This window comes from Salvelinus fontinalis, unplaced genomic scaffold (assembly GCF_029448725.1).
Source record: "Salvelinus fontinalis isolate EN_2023a unplaced genomic scaffold, ASM2944872v1 scaffold_0103, whole genome shotgun sequence".
Lineage (NCBI taxonomy): Eukaryota > Metazoa > Chordata > Actinopteri > Salmoniformes > Salmonidae > Salvelinus > Salvelinus fontinalis.
The window spans coordinates 134,758-152,500 of NW_026600312.1; the positions used below are offsets into that span (position 1 = coordinate 134,758).

Consider the following 17,743-nt stretch of genomic DNA (forward strand, 5'->3'; position numbering starts at 1 on the left):
CTGATACAGTCTGATAGTGGATGGAGACCTCCACTGATACAGTCTTATAGTGGATGGAGACCTCCACTGATACAGTCTGATAGTGACTGGAGACCTCCACTGATACAGTCTGATAGTGGATGGAGACCTCCACTGATACATTATAGTGGATGGAGACCTCCACTGATACATTATAGTGGCTGGAGACCTCCACTGATACAGTCTTATAGTGGATGGAGACCTCCACTGATACAGTCTGATAGTGGATGGAGACCTCCACCGATACATTATAGTGACTGGAGACCTCCACTGATACAGTCTGATAGTGGAGACCTCCACTGATACAGTCTTATAGTGACTGGAGACCTCCACTGATACAGTCTGATAGTGGATGGAGACCTCCACTGATACAGTCTGATAGTGGCTGGAGACCTCCACTGATACAGTCTTATAGTGGATGGAGACCTCCACTGATACATTATAGTGGATGGAGACCTCCACTGATACAGTCTGATAGTGGCTGGAGACCTCCACTGATACATTATAGTGGATGGAGACCTCCACTGATACAGTCTTATAGTGGCTGGAGACCTCCACTGATACATTATAGTGGATGGAGACCTCCACTGATACAAAATAGTGGCTGGAGACCTCCACTGATACAGTCTTATAGTGACTGGAGACCTCCACTGATACAGTCTAATAGTGGATGGAGACCTCCACTGATACAGTCTGATAGTGGCTGGAGACCTCCACTGATACAGTCTTATAGTGGATGGAGACCTCCACTGATACAGTCTTATAGTGGATGGAGACCTCCACTGATACAGTCTTATAGTGGCTGGAGACCTCCACTGATACAGTCTTATAGTGGCTGGAGACCTCCACTGATACATTATAGTGGCTGGAGACCTCCACTGATACAGTCTTATAGTGGCTGGAGACCTCCACTGATACAGTCTAATAGTGGAGACCTCCACTGATACAGTCTTATAGTGGATGGAGACCTCCACTGATACAGTCTAATAGTGGAGACCTCCACTGATACATTATAGTGGCTGGAGACCTCCACTGATACATTATAGTGGATGTTTACCTCCACTGATACAGTCTTATAGTGGATGGAGACCTCCACTGATACAGTCTTATAGTGGCTGGAGACCTCCACTGATACAGTCTTATAGTGGATGGAGACCTCCACTGATACAGTCTGATAGTGGAGACCTCCACTGATACAGTCTTATAGTGGATGGAGACCTCCACTGATACAGTCTTACAGTGGCTGGAGACCTCCACTGATACATTATAGTGGATGGAGACCTCCACTGATACAGTCTTATAGTGGATGGAGACCTCCACTGATACAGTCTTATAGTGGCTGGAGACCTCCACTGATACAGTCTTATAGTGGATGGAGACCTCCACTGATACAGTCTGATAGTGGAGACCTCCACTGATACAGTCTTATAGTGGCTGGAGACCTCCACTGATACAGTCTTATAGTGGCTGGAGACCTCCACTGATACAGTCTTATAGTAGATGGAGACCTCCACTGATACAGTCTTATAGTGGATGGAGACCTCCACTGATACAGTCTTATAGTGGCTGAAGACCTCCACTGATACAGTCTAATAGTGGATGGAGACCTCCACTGATACAGTCTTATAGTGGCTGGAGACCTCCACTGATACAGTCTTATAGTGGCTGGAGACCTCCACTGATACAGTCTAATAGTGGATGGAGACCTCCACTGATACAGTCTAATAGTGGATGGAGACCTCCACTGATACAGTCTTATAGTGGCTGGAGACCTCCACTGATACATTATAGTGGATGGAGACCTCCACTGATACAGTCTTATAGTAGATGGAGACCTCCACTGATACAGTCTTATAGTGGATGGAGACCTCCACTGATACAGTCTTATAGTGGCTGGAGACCTCCACTGATACAGTCTAATAGTGGATGGAGACCTCCACTGATACAGTCTTATAGTGACTGGAGACCTCCACTGATACAGTCTTATAGTGGCTGGAGACCTCCACTGATACAGTCTTACAGTGGCTGGAGACCTCCACTGATACATTATAGTGGATGGAGACCTCCACTGATACATTATAGTGGCTGGAGACCTCCACTGATACAGTCTTATAGTGGAGACCTCCACTGATACAGTCTTATAGTGGAGACCTCCACTGATACAGTCTTATAGTGGCTGGAGACCTCCACTGATACAGTCTGATAGTGGCTGGAGACCTCCACTGATACATTATAGTGGCTGGAGACCTCCACTGATACATTATAGTGGCTGGAGACCTCCACTGATACATTATAGTGGCTGGAGACCTCCACTGATACAGTCTTATAGTGGCTTGAGACCTCCACTGATACCGCAGGGTTTTACTCCAGCAATTCTTTAATAATAGTGGAGATCAGAGCCTCGGTGATAGTGGTCTGTTAGGACAGTGAACATTTGTGGAGGTTTTTCACACAACAGGGACTGAGTAGTGTACTACGTATAGCGCACTACATTTGACCAGCGCCCGTAGGTTACTATGTAGGCAGTAGGGTTCCGTTTGGGACGTATCCTCTGACCCCTCGGCTCACAGCTGTTTAATAATGCAGAGGATTTTCCCCAACAAATGACGATTGAGGAGTCTAGTAAAACTGGAGGAAGCTCGTGTGTGAAGGGTAGATCAATATGTAGGTGTGTGTGTGTGTGTGTGTGTGTGTGTGTGTGTGTGTGTGTGTGTGTGTGTGTGTGTGTGTGTGTGTGTGTGTGTGTGTGTGTGTGTGTGTGTGTGTGCGTGTGTGCGCGTGTGTGCGCGTGCGAGCGAGCGAGCGAGCGAGAGAGAGAGAGAGAGAGAGGGAGGGGGAGGGGGTCGGTCAAAGGCCTGGCTTGATGACTTTTGGTTCATCTTTGAGAGACATCATTTCCCTCCATGTTAACGTAATCATTACAGGGAAACACATGACTCCCCAACGCTGTAAACAGAGCTGTAGTTCAGCAGGTTAGACTAGGAGTCTGTGTCACAAACCCACCGCCTCTGGTCTAATGTAGTGCACTACACAGGGAATAGGGTGCCAAAGGGCTCTGGTCTAAAGTAGTGCACTACACAGGGAATAGGGTGCCATAGGGCTCTGGTCTAAAGTAGTGCACTACACAGGGAATAGGGTGCCAAAGGGCTCTGGTCTAAAGTAGTGCACTACACAGGGAATAGGGTGCCATAGGGCTCTGATCTAAAGTAGTGCACTACACAGGGAATAGGGTGCCATAGGGCTCTGGTCTAAAGTAGTGCACTACACAGGGAATAGGGTGCCATAGGGCTCTGGTCTAAAGTAGTGCACTACATAGGGAATATGGTGCCTTAGGGCTCTGGTCTAAAGTAGTGCACTACACAGGGAATAGGGTGCCATAGGGCTCTGGTCTAAAGTAGTGCACTACACAGGGAATAGGGTGCCATAGGGCCCTGGTCTAAAGTAGTGCACTACACAGGGAATAGGGTGCCATAGGGCTCTGGTCTAAAGTAGTGCACTACACAGGGAATAGGGTGCCATAGGGCTCTGATCTAAAGTAGTGCACTATAATAGGGAATAGGGTGCCATAGGGCTCTGGTCTAAAGTAGTGCACTACACAGGGAATAGGGTGCCATAGGGCTCTGGTCTAAAGTAGTGCACTATATAGGGAATATGGTGCCAAAGGGTTCTGGTCAACAGTAGTGCACTATATAGGGAATATGGTGCCATAGGGCTCTGGTCTAAAGTAGTGCACTACACAGGGAATAGGGTGCCATAGGGCTCTGGTCTAAAGTAGTGCACTATATAGGGAATATGGTGCCATAGGGCTCTGGTCTAAAGTAGTGCACTACACAGGGAATAGGGTGCCATAGGGCTCTGGTCTAAAGTAGTGCACTATACAGGGAATATGATGGCATAGGGCCCTGGTCTAAAGTACTGCACTATACAGGGAATATGATGCCTAAGGGCCCTGGTCTAAAGTAGTGCACTATACAGGGAATATGATGCCTAAGGGCCCTGGTCTAAAGTAGTGCACTATACAGGGAATATGATGCCTAAGGGCCCTGGTCTAAAGTAGTGCACTATACAGGGGAATATGATGCCATAGGGCCCTGGTCTAAAGTAGTGCACTATACAGGGGAATATGATGCCATAGGGCCCTGGTCTAAAGTAGTGCACTATACAGGGAATATGATGCCTAAGGGCCCTGGTCTAAAGTAGTGCACTATACAGGGAATATGATGCCATAGGGCCCTGGTCTAAAGTAGTGCACTATACAGGGAATATGATGCCTAAGGGCCCTGGTCTAAAGTAGTGCCCTATACAGGGAATATGATGCCTAAGGGCCCTGGTCTAAAGTAGTGCACTATACAGGGAATATGATGCCTAAGGGCCCTGGTCTAAAGTAGTGCACTATACAGGGAATATGATACCTAAGGGCCCTGGTCTAAAGTAGTGCACTATACAGGGAATATGATGCCTAAGGACCCTGGTCTAAAGTAGTGCACTATACAGGGAATATGATGCCTAAGGGCCCTGGTCTAAAGTAGTGCACTATACAGGGAATATGATGCCTAAGGGCCCTGGTCTAAAGTAGTGCACTACATAGGGAATATGGTGCCTTAGGGCTCTGGTCTAAAGTAGTGCACTACATAGGGAATATGGTGCCATAGGGCTCTGGTCTAAAGTAGTGCACTACATAGGGAATATGGTGCCTTAGGGCTCTGGTCAACAGTAGTGCACTACATAGGGAATAGGGTGCCATAGGGCTCTGGCCTAAAGTAGTGCACTATATCTCTGTGCACTATATCTCTCACTATAACTCTGTGTTGTTGTCTGTTCACACTGCTATGCTTTATCTTGGCCAGGTCGCAGTTGCAAATGAGAACTTGTTCTCAACTAGCCTACCTGGTTAAATAAAGGTGAAATAAAAATAAATAAAAATAAATATATAGGGAATAGGGTGCCATAGGGCTCTGGCCTAAAGTAGTGCACTACATAGGGAATATGGTGCCATAGGGCTCTGGTCTAAAGTAGTGCACTGCATAGGGAATATGGTGCCCTTTGGAACACAGAGTGAAAAGGGGTAGTAAACCCTGGTTGAAATGGCCCAAGTCAGGGAACTGTGGAGTTATGAGTTTGGGGTTCAACTTTCTGTTTTTCCTGCTGACATCAGCTACAACCATCGTATTATATGGGAGTCTGACTGGACAGCTCTGAATCTAACATCTAGGACTGTGTCTCTATAGGGATCCATTAGGAACACAGCCTAAAGGATGTAACAACTAGGGGCTGTGTCTCTATAGGGATCCATTAGGAACACAGCCTAGTAACACAGTCTAAAGGATGGAGCATCTAGGGGCTGTGTCTCTATAGGGATCCATTAGGAACACAGCCTAGTAACACAGTCTAAAGGATGGAGCATCTAGGGGCTGTGTCTCTGTAGGGATCCATTAGGAACACAGCCTTAAGGTCTGAATCCAGGCTTAGTTGATCAATTAAGCATGTGATTCATTGTTATTGATTAACCTTAAATTACATTAGACTTGATTAATATGCTATTTGGAATAGAATGGAATAGTCCTACGTCGTCAAGGGAACACTTTGTATTGTTCTGGACTAGGCTATAATCAGCCTAATCTATGGCCATGATTTAACCAGCCTTTGCCTGGCACCCAGTCTGACCAGCCCAATGTCCATCAGTGTCCTGTATCGTAGACAAGGTTCTCTATCATTTAGACTGACCAGCCCAATGTCCATCAGTTTCCTGTATCGTAGACAAGGTTCTCTATCATTTAGGCTGACCAGCCCAATCTCCATCAGTGTCCTGCATCTTAGACAAGGTTCTCTATCATTTAGGCTGACCAGCCCAATGTCCATCAGTGTTCTGTATCTTAGACAAGGTTCTCTATCATTTAGGCTGACCAGCCCAATGTCCATCAGTGTCCTGTATCTTAGACAAGGTTCTCTATCATTTAGACTGACCAGCCCAATGTCCATCAGCTTCCTGTATCGTAGACAAGGTTCTCTATCATTTAGACTGACCAGCCCAATGTCCATCAGTGTCCTGTATCTTAGACAAGGTTCTCTATCATTTAGGCTGACCAGCCCAATGACCATCAGTGTCCTGTATCTTAGACAAGGTTCTCTATCATTTAGGCTGACCAGCCCAATGTCCATCAGTGTCCTGTATCTTAGACAAGGTTCTCTATCATTTAGGCTGACCAGCCCAATGTCCATCAGTGTCCTGTATCTTAGACAAGGTTCTCTATCATTTAGACTGACCAGCCCAATGTCCATCAGCTTCCTGTATCGTAGACAAGGTTCTCTATCATTTAGGCTGACCAGCCCAATGTCCATCAGTGTCCTGTATCTTAGACAAGGTTCTCTATCATTTAGGCTGACCAGCCCAATGTCCATCAGTGTCCTGTATCTTAGACAAGGTTCTCTATCATTTAGGCTGACCAGCCCAATGTCCATCAGTGTCCTGTATCTTAGACAAGGTTCTCTATCATTTAGGCTGACCAGCCCAATGTCCATCAGTGTCCTGTATCTTAGACAAGGTTCTCTATCATTTAGGCTGACCAGCCCAATGTCCATCAGTGTCCTGTATCTTAGACAAGGTTCTCTATCATTTAGACTGACCAGCCCAATGTCCATCAGTGTCCTGTATCTTAGACAAGGTTCTCTATCATTTAGGCTGACCAGCCCAATGTCCATCAGTGTCCTGTATCTTAGACAAGGTTCTCTATCATTTAGACTGACCAGCCCAATGTCCATCAGTGTCCTGTATCTTAGACAAGGTTCTCTATCATTTAGACTGACCAGCCCAATGTCCATCAGTTTCCTGTATCGTAGACAAGGTTCTCTATCATTTAGACTGACCAGCCCAATGTCCATCAGTGTCCTGTATCTTAGACAAGGTTCCCTATCATTTAGGCTGACCAGCCCAATGTCCATCAGTTTCCTGTATCGTAGACAAGGTTCTCTATCATTTAGACTGACCAGCCCAATGTCCATCAGTGTCCTGTATCGTAGACAAGGTTCTCTATCATTTAACTCACTCACTGAGCCATTTAAAAATATATATATATTAATTTAACTAGGAAAGTCAGTTAAGAACAAATTCTTATTTACAATGACGGCCTACCCCGGCCAAACCCGGACGACGCTGGGCCAATTGTGCGCCGCCCAATGGAACTCCCAATCACAGCCGGTTGTGATACAGCCTGGAATCGAACCAGGATCTGTAGTGACGCCTCTAGCACTGAGATGCAGTGCCTTAGACTGCTGTGCCACTTCAGGAGCCCAAATAGGTGTCTCTAGAAGGTTTCCCGAGCCGTCTTGTCATAGCCTGAGTATCTTCAACCTACGTCACAAACGGCACCATATTCCCTAGAGGCCCATTTAGGATATCAGTATATTTAGCCCACTCACCCATGAAGAGGCATCTCTAGAAGCAGCCGTTAGCCGTCTCTCTCTCTGCTTTGTTTTGCGAAGACTTCGCCCCCCGACCTCCAGAGACTGGCCAGCCTGCCAGTAGACTGAGTCCCTACGAGGCGACGGAGGTCTGAATGTTGGCATGGAGAACTCAGAAATTGAATTGTGGTAATTTGTAGTAGGCCCAATAGTAGGTCTGTGTCTGTCGTCAAGATTCATCTTGTGAAAATGTATCTCCATCAAATAATAGGATGTGTGGCAAGCTGTTAAAATCTGCAGGTTTGGAAATCTATTTTTTTTTAGTATGGGGTAGATTTAGATTTTCAAAATAAACACTGAGATTGTTGCCATAGCGCTTGTGTGGAGGAATAGAAGGGTTCCTTTGTTTTGGTTACCGGACCATTGTGATGCCTCAATATACGGTTCTAAGGTTCTGGTTTGGAATCTGGAATGAGTTGGTCGATTCTCAGGCATGTTATTGGGTAACAATGCAGATACAGTCATAATAACTAGGTCAACCAATAGAGGCCAAGTCTTTGAGTTCATGCATCCTCCAAAAGATGGAGAGGGACATATCATGATCAGAGGAAGATGGTCAGGGACGTATTTGATGATGAGTCTGGTGATGATCTTGTAGAGGGCTACTCTGGGAATCAGTCTTATGGCTACTGGACTTGTCCTCCTTCCCTCTGAGTAGCCCCCACGTGATGTCTCAGCAGCTCTGGGCACCAGAAAGTTCACCACACACAGTTCAGAGTAGTAGCCAGTCATCCTCACCACGAGCCCTCTGCCTCAGCACTGTATTCCTCTACTGTATCTACCATTCCTCTCGTGCTTCAGGTGACTCCTCAATTGATGTTTTCAAATAGACCAGGAACAGGCAGCCAGGTGAGACAAAAAAGCGGGTACTGATGCATCATTCAAACAAAAAATAATGAGCCAGCTAGCAAGTCCATCTGCACATGTTTAAAAACACAATTAAAAACACTTACAAATAATTTAATATGTACATATTTACAGGAGCTCTCTGCTTAGGCTGCTAGGGCGCCATGGCAACTACAGAACCAACATAGACAACTTTGTGTGTGTTTGCGTTCGTGTGTGTGCAGGCGCCAATCAATACCTAGTTTATATAACTGAATGGTTAACACAAAATTGGTGACTTATTACTGCTTGAGTAGGCTGTTTCATGTGTGAAAGCTAGCCAACATCAAATTATGCCAGTGTTGTGTAAAATTGCTCAACCCTAAATCCCTTTTAAATCCAACGCGTGGATGATTCCTATTTGCTCAAAGGCTCCCACATCCTCCGTTACTAGGAGACGATTACGAGGTGCATTGTGGGTATTGCATTTTACAAACCCTTTCCCCAGAATTGTAAACCCAGTTTGTAGTTTATTATAAAACTACATATCCCACAATGCAGTTCGTCCAGGACGCGTCCGCCTCTTCTAAACACATGACTTGAAGTACTCGGGCTAGAAAGACAGACGAATGAACCGTAGCTCTGAAATTGCGTTTCATTTAAGGTTTCTTCCATACATTTTCCGGTACGGTGTAAAAATGAAGTTTGGTTGTTTATTCGCGGTGTTGTGTCTCGCAGTCGGGGCGATTGCAGGAAAGTATTCTAGAGAAATGAACGACCAGAAACCGTCCGTGGACGGCAAGAGCACGGTGGAATTTAGGATAGCGAAACTCAACCAGGTGTGGGAGAAAGCGATCAGGGTAAGTCAAGTGATGCTACCTAGCTTCGCTTTGTTTACTTATATAGTGAGACAGTCGAGCGTGAATTGTCTTCGTTATCGGGTCGTGTCTAGTCCTAGTGGAGTCCATGGGGTTTCGTAGTTAACTACCATTCTAACGTTAGAGACGTTTTGTCTACAATTCCTTGGTCTATCCAACATTTTGTTTAGCTAACTTAGCTAGCTAACAGTTACCTTACCTGCTTGGCATAGGTGGCTGAATCAGCTAACGTTATGCAGTTAGAGATGGCTGAGGTCTGATTGTACCCGGGTACTTTAAGGAACCGATTTCTCTCAGACAGACACAGACGAGACACACGCTACACTTCATTAGTTACAGTCTGATTTGATTGACCGCCCATCCCTCTCTCCCTCCTCCATCCTCTCTCCCGTACTTCCACTTATTTCCTATCCCTTTCTTTACCTCCATCCCTCTCTCTCATCATCCCTCCGTCTCTAGATGCAGTTGCCCCCAGTGCCCCAGTCTAACAGTCAATTAACTGTGGTTTATTGGCAATCTCTTTTTCTCCTCTCATCCTCTCTTCTTCTGTCTCTAGTTGCAGTTGTCCACAGTACACCACTTTAACACCAGTCTCTCTCTTTCGTTCCATCCCTATCTCCCTCCGTCTCTAGATGCAGTTACCCCCAGTGCGTCAGGCAGAGCTCCACAGTGATCTGAAGATCCAGGAGAAAGATGAACTACAGTGGAAGAAGACTAAGGCAGACGGGATGGATGAGAATGGAGAGAGAGAGGCCAAGCTACGACGTGGCTTCAACGGTGAGAGAGAGAGAGAGAGACTATAAGTCACACACCCCAGTGATCCTGGCTAAGTCTGGCTCATTGTCCTATCTGGGATAGTATGGTTAACTGGCGTCCATTTTGTGTTTCCCCCCCCCCCCCCACCCCAGTGATCCTGGCTAAGTATGGCTCATTGTCCTATCTGGGATAGTATGGTTAACTGGCGTCCATTTTGTGTCCCCCACCCCAGTGATCCTGGCTAAGTATGGGATGGATGGGAAGAAGGACACCAGACCTCTAGAATCTAACAACCTGAAGGACCATGACTTCAGACAAGGAGACATGTTTGACGACCCCAGACTGGACAAACTGTGGAATAAGGTGAGAGAGGGTGGGTGAGGGATGGGAGGGACGGGGAAGGGGGTGGGTGAGGGAGGGACAGGTGAGGGATGGGAGGAGGGGGGAGGGAAGGGGGTGGGTGATGGATGGGAGGGAGGTGGGTGATGGATGGGATGGGAGGGGAGGGACGTGTGAGGGGTGGGAGGGAGGGAAGGGGGTGGGTGAGGAATGGAGGGGAGGGGGTGGGTGAGGGATGGATGGAGGGGTGGGTGAGGGAGGGGGGTGGGGGAGGGAGGGACGGACGGAATGGGTGAGGGATGACGGGGAAGGGGGTGGGTGAGGGATGGAAGGGGGGAGGGCACCTGTTCTCTTCACTTACCAGTCATTTTCTTCCAAATCAGTGATCAGAAATGTGGTTATAACTCCCACTAGGCCACGCCTCCACAAACCCAATGGTTTTAGATCAGTAGGAAGTAGTGAACGAGTGAACACTTCAGGAGAAAGGTGATATGATTGGGGCGCACAGCCAGTTTCAGTATGACAGCGTCCATTTTGGGGATGAGCGTGCTTGGTTTCTCTCCCTCTATGGCTTTCACCCCAGTTTACAACCCAAGAAGTCATTTTGGGGCCACCTGTCCTCAGTTTCTCTCCCTCTGTCTTTACACCCCAGTTTACAACACAAGAAGTCATTTTGGGGCCACCTGTCCTCAGTTTCTCTCCCTCTGTCTTTACACCCCAGTTTACAACACAAGAAGTCATTTTGGGGCCACTTGTCCTCAGTTTCTCTCCCTCTGTCTTTACACCCCAGTTTACAACCCAAGAGGTCATTTTGGGGTTACTTGTCATCATTCTTCCTACTAACAGTGTAGTGTAAATGTGTCTCCCTACAGGCTAAGAGTTCTGGTAAGTTCTCAGAGGAGGAGATGCAGAGTCTGAAGAGGGAGTTTCAACACCACAAGGACAAGATCAGCGAGTATAACATCGTCATGGATACCGTCAGCCGCACGGAGGGTGAGAGGACTTTTTACGCTCGTTCTCGTTCTTTTTCTTCTCTTTTGTCGGTCATTCTGCCTCTCCCCTCCTTTCCTCTCCCCTAATAATTGTCAGTGTTGCCCCGGTGTTGCCCCGGTGTTGCCCCAGTGTTGCCCCAGTGTTGCCCCGGTGTTGCCCCAGTATTACCCCGGTGTTGCCCCGGTGTTGCCCCGGTATTACCCCGGTGTTGCCCCGGTGTTAGCCCCGGTGTTAGCCCCGGTGTTAGCCCCGGTGTTGCCCCGGTGTTAGCCCCGGTGTTAGCCCCGGTGTTAGCCCCGGTGTTAGCCCCGGTGTTAGCCCCGGTGTTAGCCCCGGTGTTGCCCCGGTGTTAGCCCCGGTGTTAGCCCCGGTGTTAGCCCCGGTGTTAGCCCCGGTGTTTCCCCGGTGTTGCCCCGGTATTACCCCGGTATTACCCCGGTGTTGCCCCGGTGTTAGCCCCGGTGTTAGCCCCGGTGTTAGCCCCGGTGTTGCCCCGGTGTTAGCCCCGGTGTTGCCCCAGTATTACCCCAGTGTTAGCCCAGTGTTGCCTCAGTGTTACCCAGTGATGAAGTGTCACTTGGTTTAGGTTGAATTATAATGTTTGACTGCTGGTGATTGTGTGAAATATGACTTCTGGTTTTGTTGACAGCTGCTTTGAGGAAGGTTATTAGTTGCAGTGATTGTAATGTAGTGGTTTTCTCCACCTTAGTTGAATATACTGACAGTAAGTCACTGGATAACAGTGTCTGATACGTGACCTTAATGGAAGTGTTGATTGTCCCCCCTCCCCGTCTCTCCTCCATTCCCGTCTCTCTCCCTCTCCCCCATCTCTCTCCCCCATTTCCATCCCCTCTCCCCCTCTCTCCTCCATCCCGTCTCTCTCCCTCTCTCCTCTCTCCCCCTATCTCCTCTATTCCCATCTCTCCCCCTCTCTCCTCTCTCCCCCTCTCCTCCATCTCCCCCTCTCTCCTCCATACCATCTCTCTCCCCCATCTCTCTCAACCCCTCCCTCCTCTCTCCCCCATCTCTCTCCATCCCCTCCCTCCTCTCTCCCCCATCTCTCTCCATCCATCCCCTCCCTCCTCTCTCTCCCCCTCCCTCCTCCATTCCGTCTCTCTCCCTCATCTCTCTCCCCCTCTCTCCTCCATCCCGTCTCCCTCCTCTCTCTCCCCATCTCTTTCCATCCCCTCCCTCCTCTCTCTCTCCCTCTCTCCCCCATCTCTCTCCATCCCCTCCCTCCTCTCTCCCCCTCCCTCCTCCATCCCGTCTCTCCCTCATCTCTCCCCCCCCCTCTCCTCCATCCCGTCTCTCTCCCTATAGAGATCCATAAGAATGTGATCTCTCCATTAGAAGGGGAAGTTAAAGAACATGTCCTGCATCAGAAACACACCGACCTGAAGGACAAGATGAGGTGTGTATTAACGCTGTGTGTGTGTGTGTCCTTCAACGGTGTGTGTGTGTGTGTGTGTGTGCTTTAACGGTGTGTGTGTGTGTGTGTGTGTGTGTGTGTGTAGGGATCTGAACCAGGGCTTTGAACGCCTGAGGAAACTCAGCCACGAGGGCTTCAGCGAGGACAGCGGTGAGTACACACACACACACACACACCGTTAAAGCACACACACACACACACACACACACACATACACACATACACACATACATACATACATACATACATACATACATACATACATACATACATACATACACACACAGTGTAGTGTGACTAGTTGTGATGTCTCTCCAGAGTTTAAGGAGCCCAGGGTGATAGAGCTGTGGGAGATGGCACAGAGAGCCAACCTGACTGGAGATGAACTGGACTCACTCAAGGTGTGTGTGTGTGTGTGTGTGTCTCTCTCCCTGACTCTGTGTGTGTGTGTGTCTCTCTCCCTGACTCTGTGTGTGTGTGTCTCTCTCCCTGACTCTCTGTGTGTGTGTGTGTGTTCAGGAGGAACTGAAGCACTTTGAGACCAAGGTAGAGAAGCACAGCCACTACCAGGTAACCAATCAATATCAATAATTAATCAAGCAACATGATCTGATTAGTGTGAAAGTCTGTTTAACAATGTGTTATACTCGGTCTATATACGGTGAATTCAGAAAGTATTCAGACCCCTTAACTTTTTCCATGTTTTGTTACTTTATAGACGTATTCTAAAATGGATTTCATTGTTTTCTTCCCCTCATCAATCAACACACCCCATAATGACAAAGCAAAAACTGTTTTTTTTAAAAACTCAAATAGATTCACATAAGTATTCAGACCCTTTACTCAGTACTTTGTTGAAGCACCTTTGGCAGTGATTACAGCCTCCAGTCTTCTTGGGTATGACGCTACAAGCTTGGCACACCTGTATTTGGGGAGGTTCTTCTCTGCAGATCCTCTCAAGCTCTGTCAGGTTGGATGGGGAGCGTCGCTGCACAGCTATTTTCAGGTCTCTCCAGAGATGTTAGATCGGGTTCAAGTCTGGGCTCTGGCTGGGCCACTCAAGGACATTCAGAGACTTGTCCCGAAGCCAGTCCTGCGTTGTCTTGGCTGTGTGCTTAGGATCGTTGTCCTGTTGGAAGGTGAATCTTCGCCCCAGTTTGAGGTCCTGAGCGCTCTGGAGCAGGTTTACATCAAGGATCTTTCTGTACTTTGCTCCGTTCATCTTTGCCTGGATCCTGACTAGTCTCCCAGTCCCTGCTGCTGTAAAACATTCCCACAGCATGATGCTGCCACCACCGTGCTTCACCATAGGGATGCTGCCACCACCATGCTTCACCGTGGGGATGGTGCCACCACCATACTTCACCGTAGGGATGGTGCCACCACCGTGCTTCACCATAGGGATGCTGCCACCACCATGCTTCACCGTGGGGATGCTGCCACCACCGTGCTTCACCGTGGGGATGGTGCCACCACCATGCTTCACCGTGGGGATGGTGCCACCACCGTGCTTCACCGTGGGGATGGTGCCACCACCATGCTTCACCGTAGGGATGGTGCCACCACCATGCTTCACCGTGGGGATGCTGCCACCACCATGCTTCACCGTGGGGATGCTGCCACCACCATACTTCACCGTGGGGATGGTGCCACCACCATGCTTCACCGTAGGGATGCTGCCACCACCATACTTCACCGTGGGGATGGTGCCACCACCATGCTTCACCGTAGGGATGCTGCCACCACCATGCTTCACCGTAGGGATGCTGCCACCACCATGCTTCACCGTGGGGATGGTGCCACCACCATACTTCACCGTGGGGATGCTGCCACCACCATGCTTCACCGTAGGGATGGTGCCACCACCATACTTCACCGTGGGGATGCTGCCACCACCATGCTTCACCGTAGGGATGGTGCCACCACCATGCTTCACCGTGGGGATGCTGCCAGGTTTCCTCCAGACTTGTTTTTCATGGTCTGAGAGTCCTTTTAGGTGCCTTTTGGCAAACTCCAAGCAGTCATGTGCCTTTTACTGAGGAGTGGCTTCCGTCTGGCCACTCTACCATAAGGCCTGATTGGTGGAGTGCTGCAGAGATGGTTGTCCTTCTGGAAGGTTCTCCCATCTCCACAGAGGAACTCTGGAGCTTTGTCAGAGTGACCATCGGGTTCTTGGTCACCTCCCTGACCAAGGCCCTTCTTCCTCATTGCTCAGTTTGGCCAGGTGGCCAGCTCTAGGGAGAGTCTTGGTGGTTCCAAACTCCTTCCATTTCAGAATGATGGAGGCCACTGTGTTCTTGGGGACCTTCAATGCTGCAGAAATGTTTCGGTACCCCTCCCCAGATCTGTGCCTCGACATAATCCTGTCTCGGAGCTCTACGGACAATTCCTTCGACCTCTTGGTTTTTATTCAGACATGCACTGTCAACTGTGGGACCTTATATAGACCGGTGTGAGTCTTTCTAAATCATGTCCAACATCTCAAGGATGATCAGTGGAAACAGGATGCACTTGAGCTAAATTTCAAGTCTCATAACAAAGGGTCTGAATACTTATGTCAGTAATGTATTTCATTTTATTTTGTGTACATTTGCAAAGATTTAGGAATTTTTGTTACTTAGAATAAGGCTGTAACGCAACAAAATGTGGGAAAGTGAAGGTCTCAATACTGCCCGGAGACACTGTGTCTTTTATTCACCGCACTCGCTCACTTGATGTCCCAAATGGACCCTTACGCCCTAGGCACTCAGAGATCTGAGAGGGTTTGACAGGTGTAAGCAATATGGTGCTTCCACCAAGCAAGTGCCTAGAGCGTAGGGTCCATTTCACATTGGATCACTCACTTTCTCCCTCTCTCTCTCTCTCTCCCTGCTTCTCTCTCCCCCCTGCCTCTCTCCCTCTCCTGCTCCTCTGGCTCTCTCCTCTCTCCTCCCTCTGTCTCTCTTCCCTCCTCTTTCGCTCTCTCTCTTCTCCCTCTCTTCCCTCCCTCTCCCCCCTTCTCCCTCTCCCCTTTTTTTACCCCCGCTCCTCTCTGCTCCTCTCTCCCCCCTGCTCCTCTCTCTTCCCTGCTTCTCCCTTCCCCCGCTCCTCTCTGCTCCTCTCTCCCCCCTGCTCCTCTCTCTCTTCCCTGCTCCTCTCCCCCTCTCAGGAACAGTTGGAGTTATCCCACCAGAAGCTGAGACATGTAGAAGCTCTAGGAGACAACGACCACATCCTGAGAAACCAGGAGAGATACAATAACCTGGCAGAGAAGACCAGAGAGATGGGATACAAGGTAGGAGAGAAAGACAATAACCTGGCAGAGAAGACCAGAGAGATGGGATACAAGGTAGGAGAGATACAATAACCTGGCAGAGAGATGGGATACAAGGTAGGAGAGAGACAATAACCTGGCAGAGAGATGGGATACAAGGTAGGAGAGAGACAATAACCTGGCAGAGAGATGGGATACAAGGTAGGAGAGATACAATAACCTGGCAGAGAAGACCAGAGAGATGGGATACAAGGTAGGAGAGATACAATAACCTGGCAGAGAAGACCAGAGAGATGGGATACAAGGTAGGAGAGATACAATAACCTGGCAGAGAGATGGGATACAAGGTAGGAGGGGGACAATAACCTGGCAGAGAGATGGGATACAAGGTAGGAGAGAGACAATAACCTGGCAGAGAGATGGGATACAAGGTAGGAGAGCGACAATAACCTGGCAGAGAGATGGGATACAAGGTAGGAGAGAGACAATAACCTGGCAGAGAGATGGGATACAAGGTAGGCGAGAGACAATAACCTGGCAGAGATGGGATACAAGGTAGGAGAGAGACAATAACCCGGCAGAGAGATGGGATACAAGGTAGAAGAGATACAATAACCTGGCAGAGAGATGGGTTACAAGGTATGAGAGATATAAGTACCTGGCAGAGAAGACCAGAGAGATGGGGTACAAGGTAGGAGAGATACAATAACCTGGCAGAGAGATGGGATACAAGGTAGGAGAGAGACAATAACCTGGCAGAGAGATGGGATACAAGGTAGGAGAGAGACAATAACCTGGCAGAGAGATGGGATACAAGGTAGGAGAGAGACAATAACCTGGCAGAGAAGACCAGAGAGATAGGATACAAGGTAGGAGAGAGATACAATAACCTGGCAGAGAGATGGGATACAAGGTAGGAGAGAGACAATAACCTGGCAGAGAGATGGGATACAAGGTAGGAGAGATACAATAACCTGGCAGAGAGATGGGATACAAGGTAGGAGGGATACAATAACCTGGCAGAGAAGACCAGAGAGTTGGGGTACAGGGTAGGAGAGATACAATAACCTGGCAGAGAGATGGGATACAAGGTAGGAGGGGGACAATAACCTGGCAGAGAGATGGGATACAAGGTAGGAGAGAGACAATAACCTGGCAGAGAGATGGGATACAAGGTAGGAGAGCGACAATAACCTGGCAGAGAGATGGGATACAAGGTAGGAGAGAGACAATAACCTGGCAGAGAGATGGGATACAAGGTAGGCGAGAGACAATAACCTGGCAGAGATGGGATACAAGGTAGGAGAGAGACAATAACCTGGCAGAGAGATGGGATACAAGGTAGAAGAGATACAATAACCTGGCAGAGAGATGGGTTACAAGGTAGAAGAGATATAATTACCTGGCAGAGAAGACCAGAGAGATGGGGTACAAGGTAGGAGAGATACAATAACCTGGCAGAGAGATGGGATACAAGGTAGGAGAGAGACAATAACCTGGCAGAGAGATGGGATACAAGGTAGGAGAGAGACAATAACCTGGCAGAGAGATGGGGTACAAGGTAGGAGAGAGACAATAACCTGGCAGAGAGATGGGGTACAAGGTAGGAGAGAGACAATAACCTGGCAGAGAGATGGGATACAAGGTAGGAGAGAGACAATAACCTGGCAGAGAGATGGGATACAAGGTAGGAGAGAGACAATAACCTGGCAGAGAGATGGGATACAAGGTAGGAGCGATACAATAACCTGGAAGAGAGATGGGTTACAAGGTAGGAGAGATACAATAACCTGG

At 48.5% G+C, this 17,743-nt stretch overlaps 1 protein-coding gene across 3 annotated transcripts in view; it reads left to right on the forward strand.

The window, feature by feature from the left end:
• The first annotated feature begins 4,989 nt into the window (after positions 1-4,989).
• lrpap1 (low density lipoprotein receptor-related protein associated protein 1) overlaps positions 4,990-17,743 on the forward strand; it is a 17,951-nt gene continuing 5,197 nt past the window's right edge. For 2 of the 3 annotated variants that reach the window (XM_055911886.1, XM_055911887.1), the window contains exons 1-9: positions 8,877-9,161; positions 9,812-9,956; positions 10,168-10,298; positions 11,147-11,267; positions 12,588-12,678; positions 12,782-12,846; positions 13,015-13,097; positions 13,216-13,266; positions 15,845-15,970. In XM_055911886.1, coding sequence (XP_055767861.1) covers positions 8,931-9,161; positions 9,812-9,956; positions 10,168-10,298; positions 11,147-11,267; positions 12,588-12,678; positions 12,782-12,846; positions 13,015-13,097; positions 13,216-13,266; positions 15,845-15,970 — 1,044 coding nt within the window. In that variant the 5' untranslated portion in view covers positions 8,877-8,930. The other variant, XR_008757804.1, reaches the window with a different exon arrangement.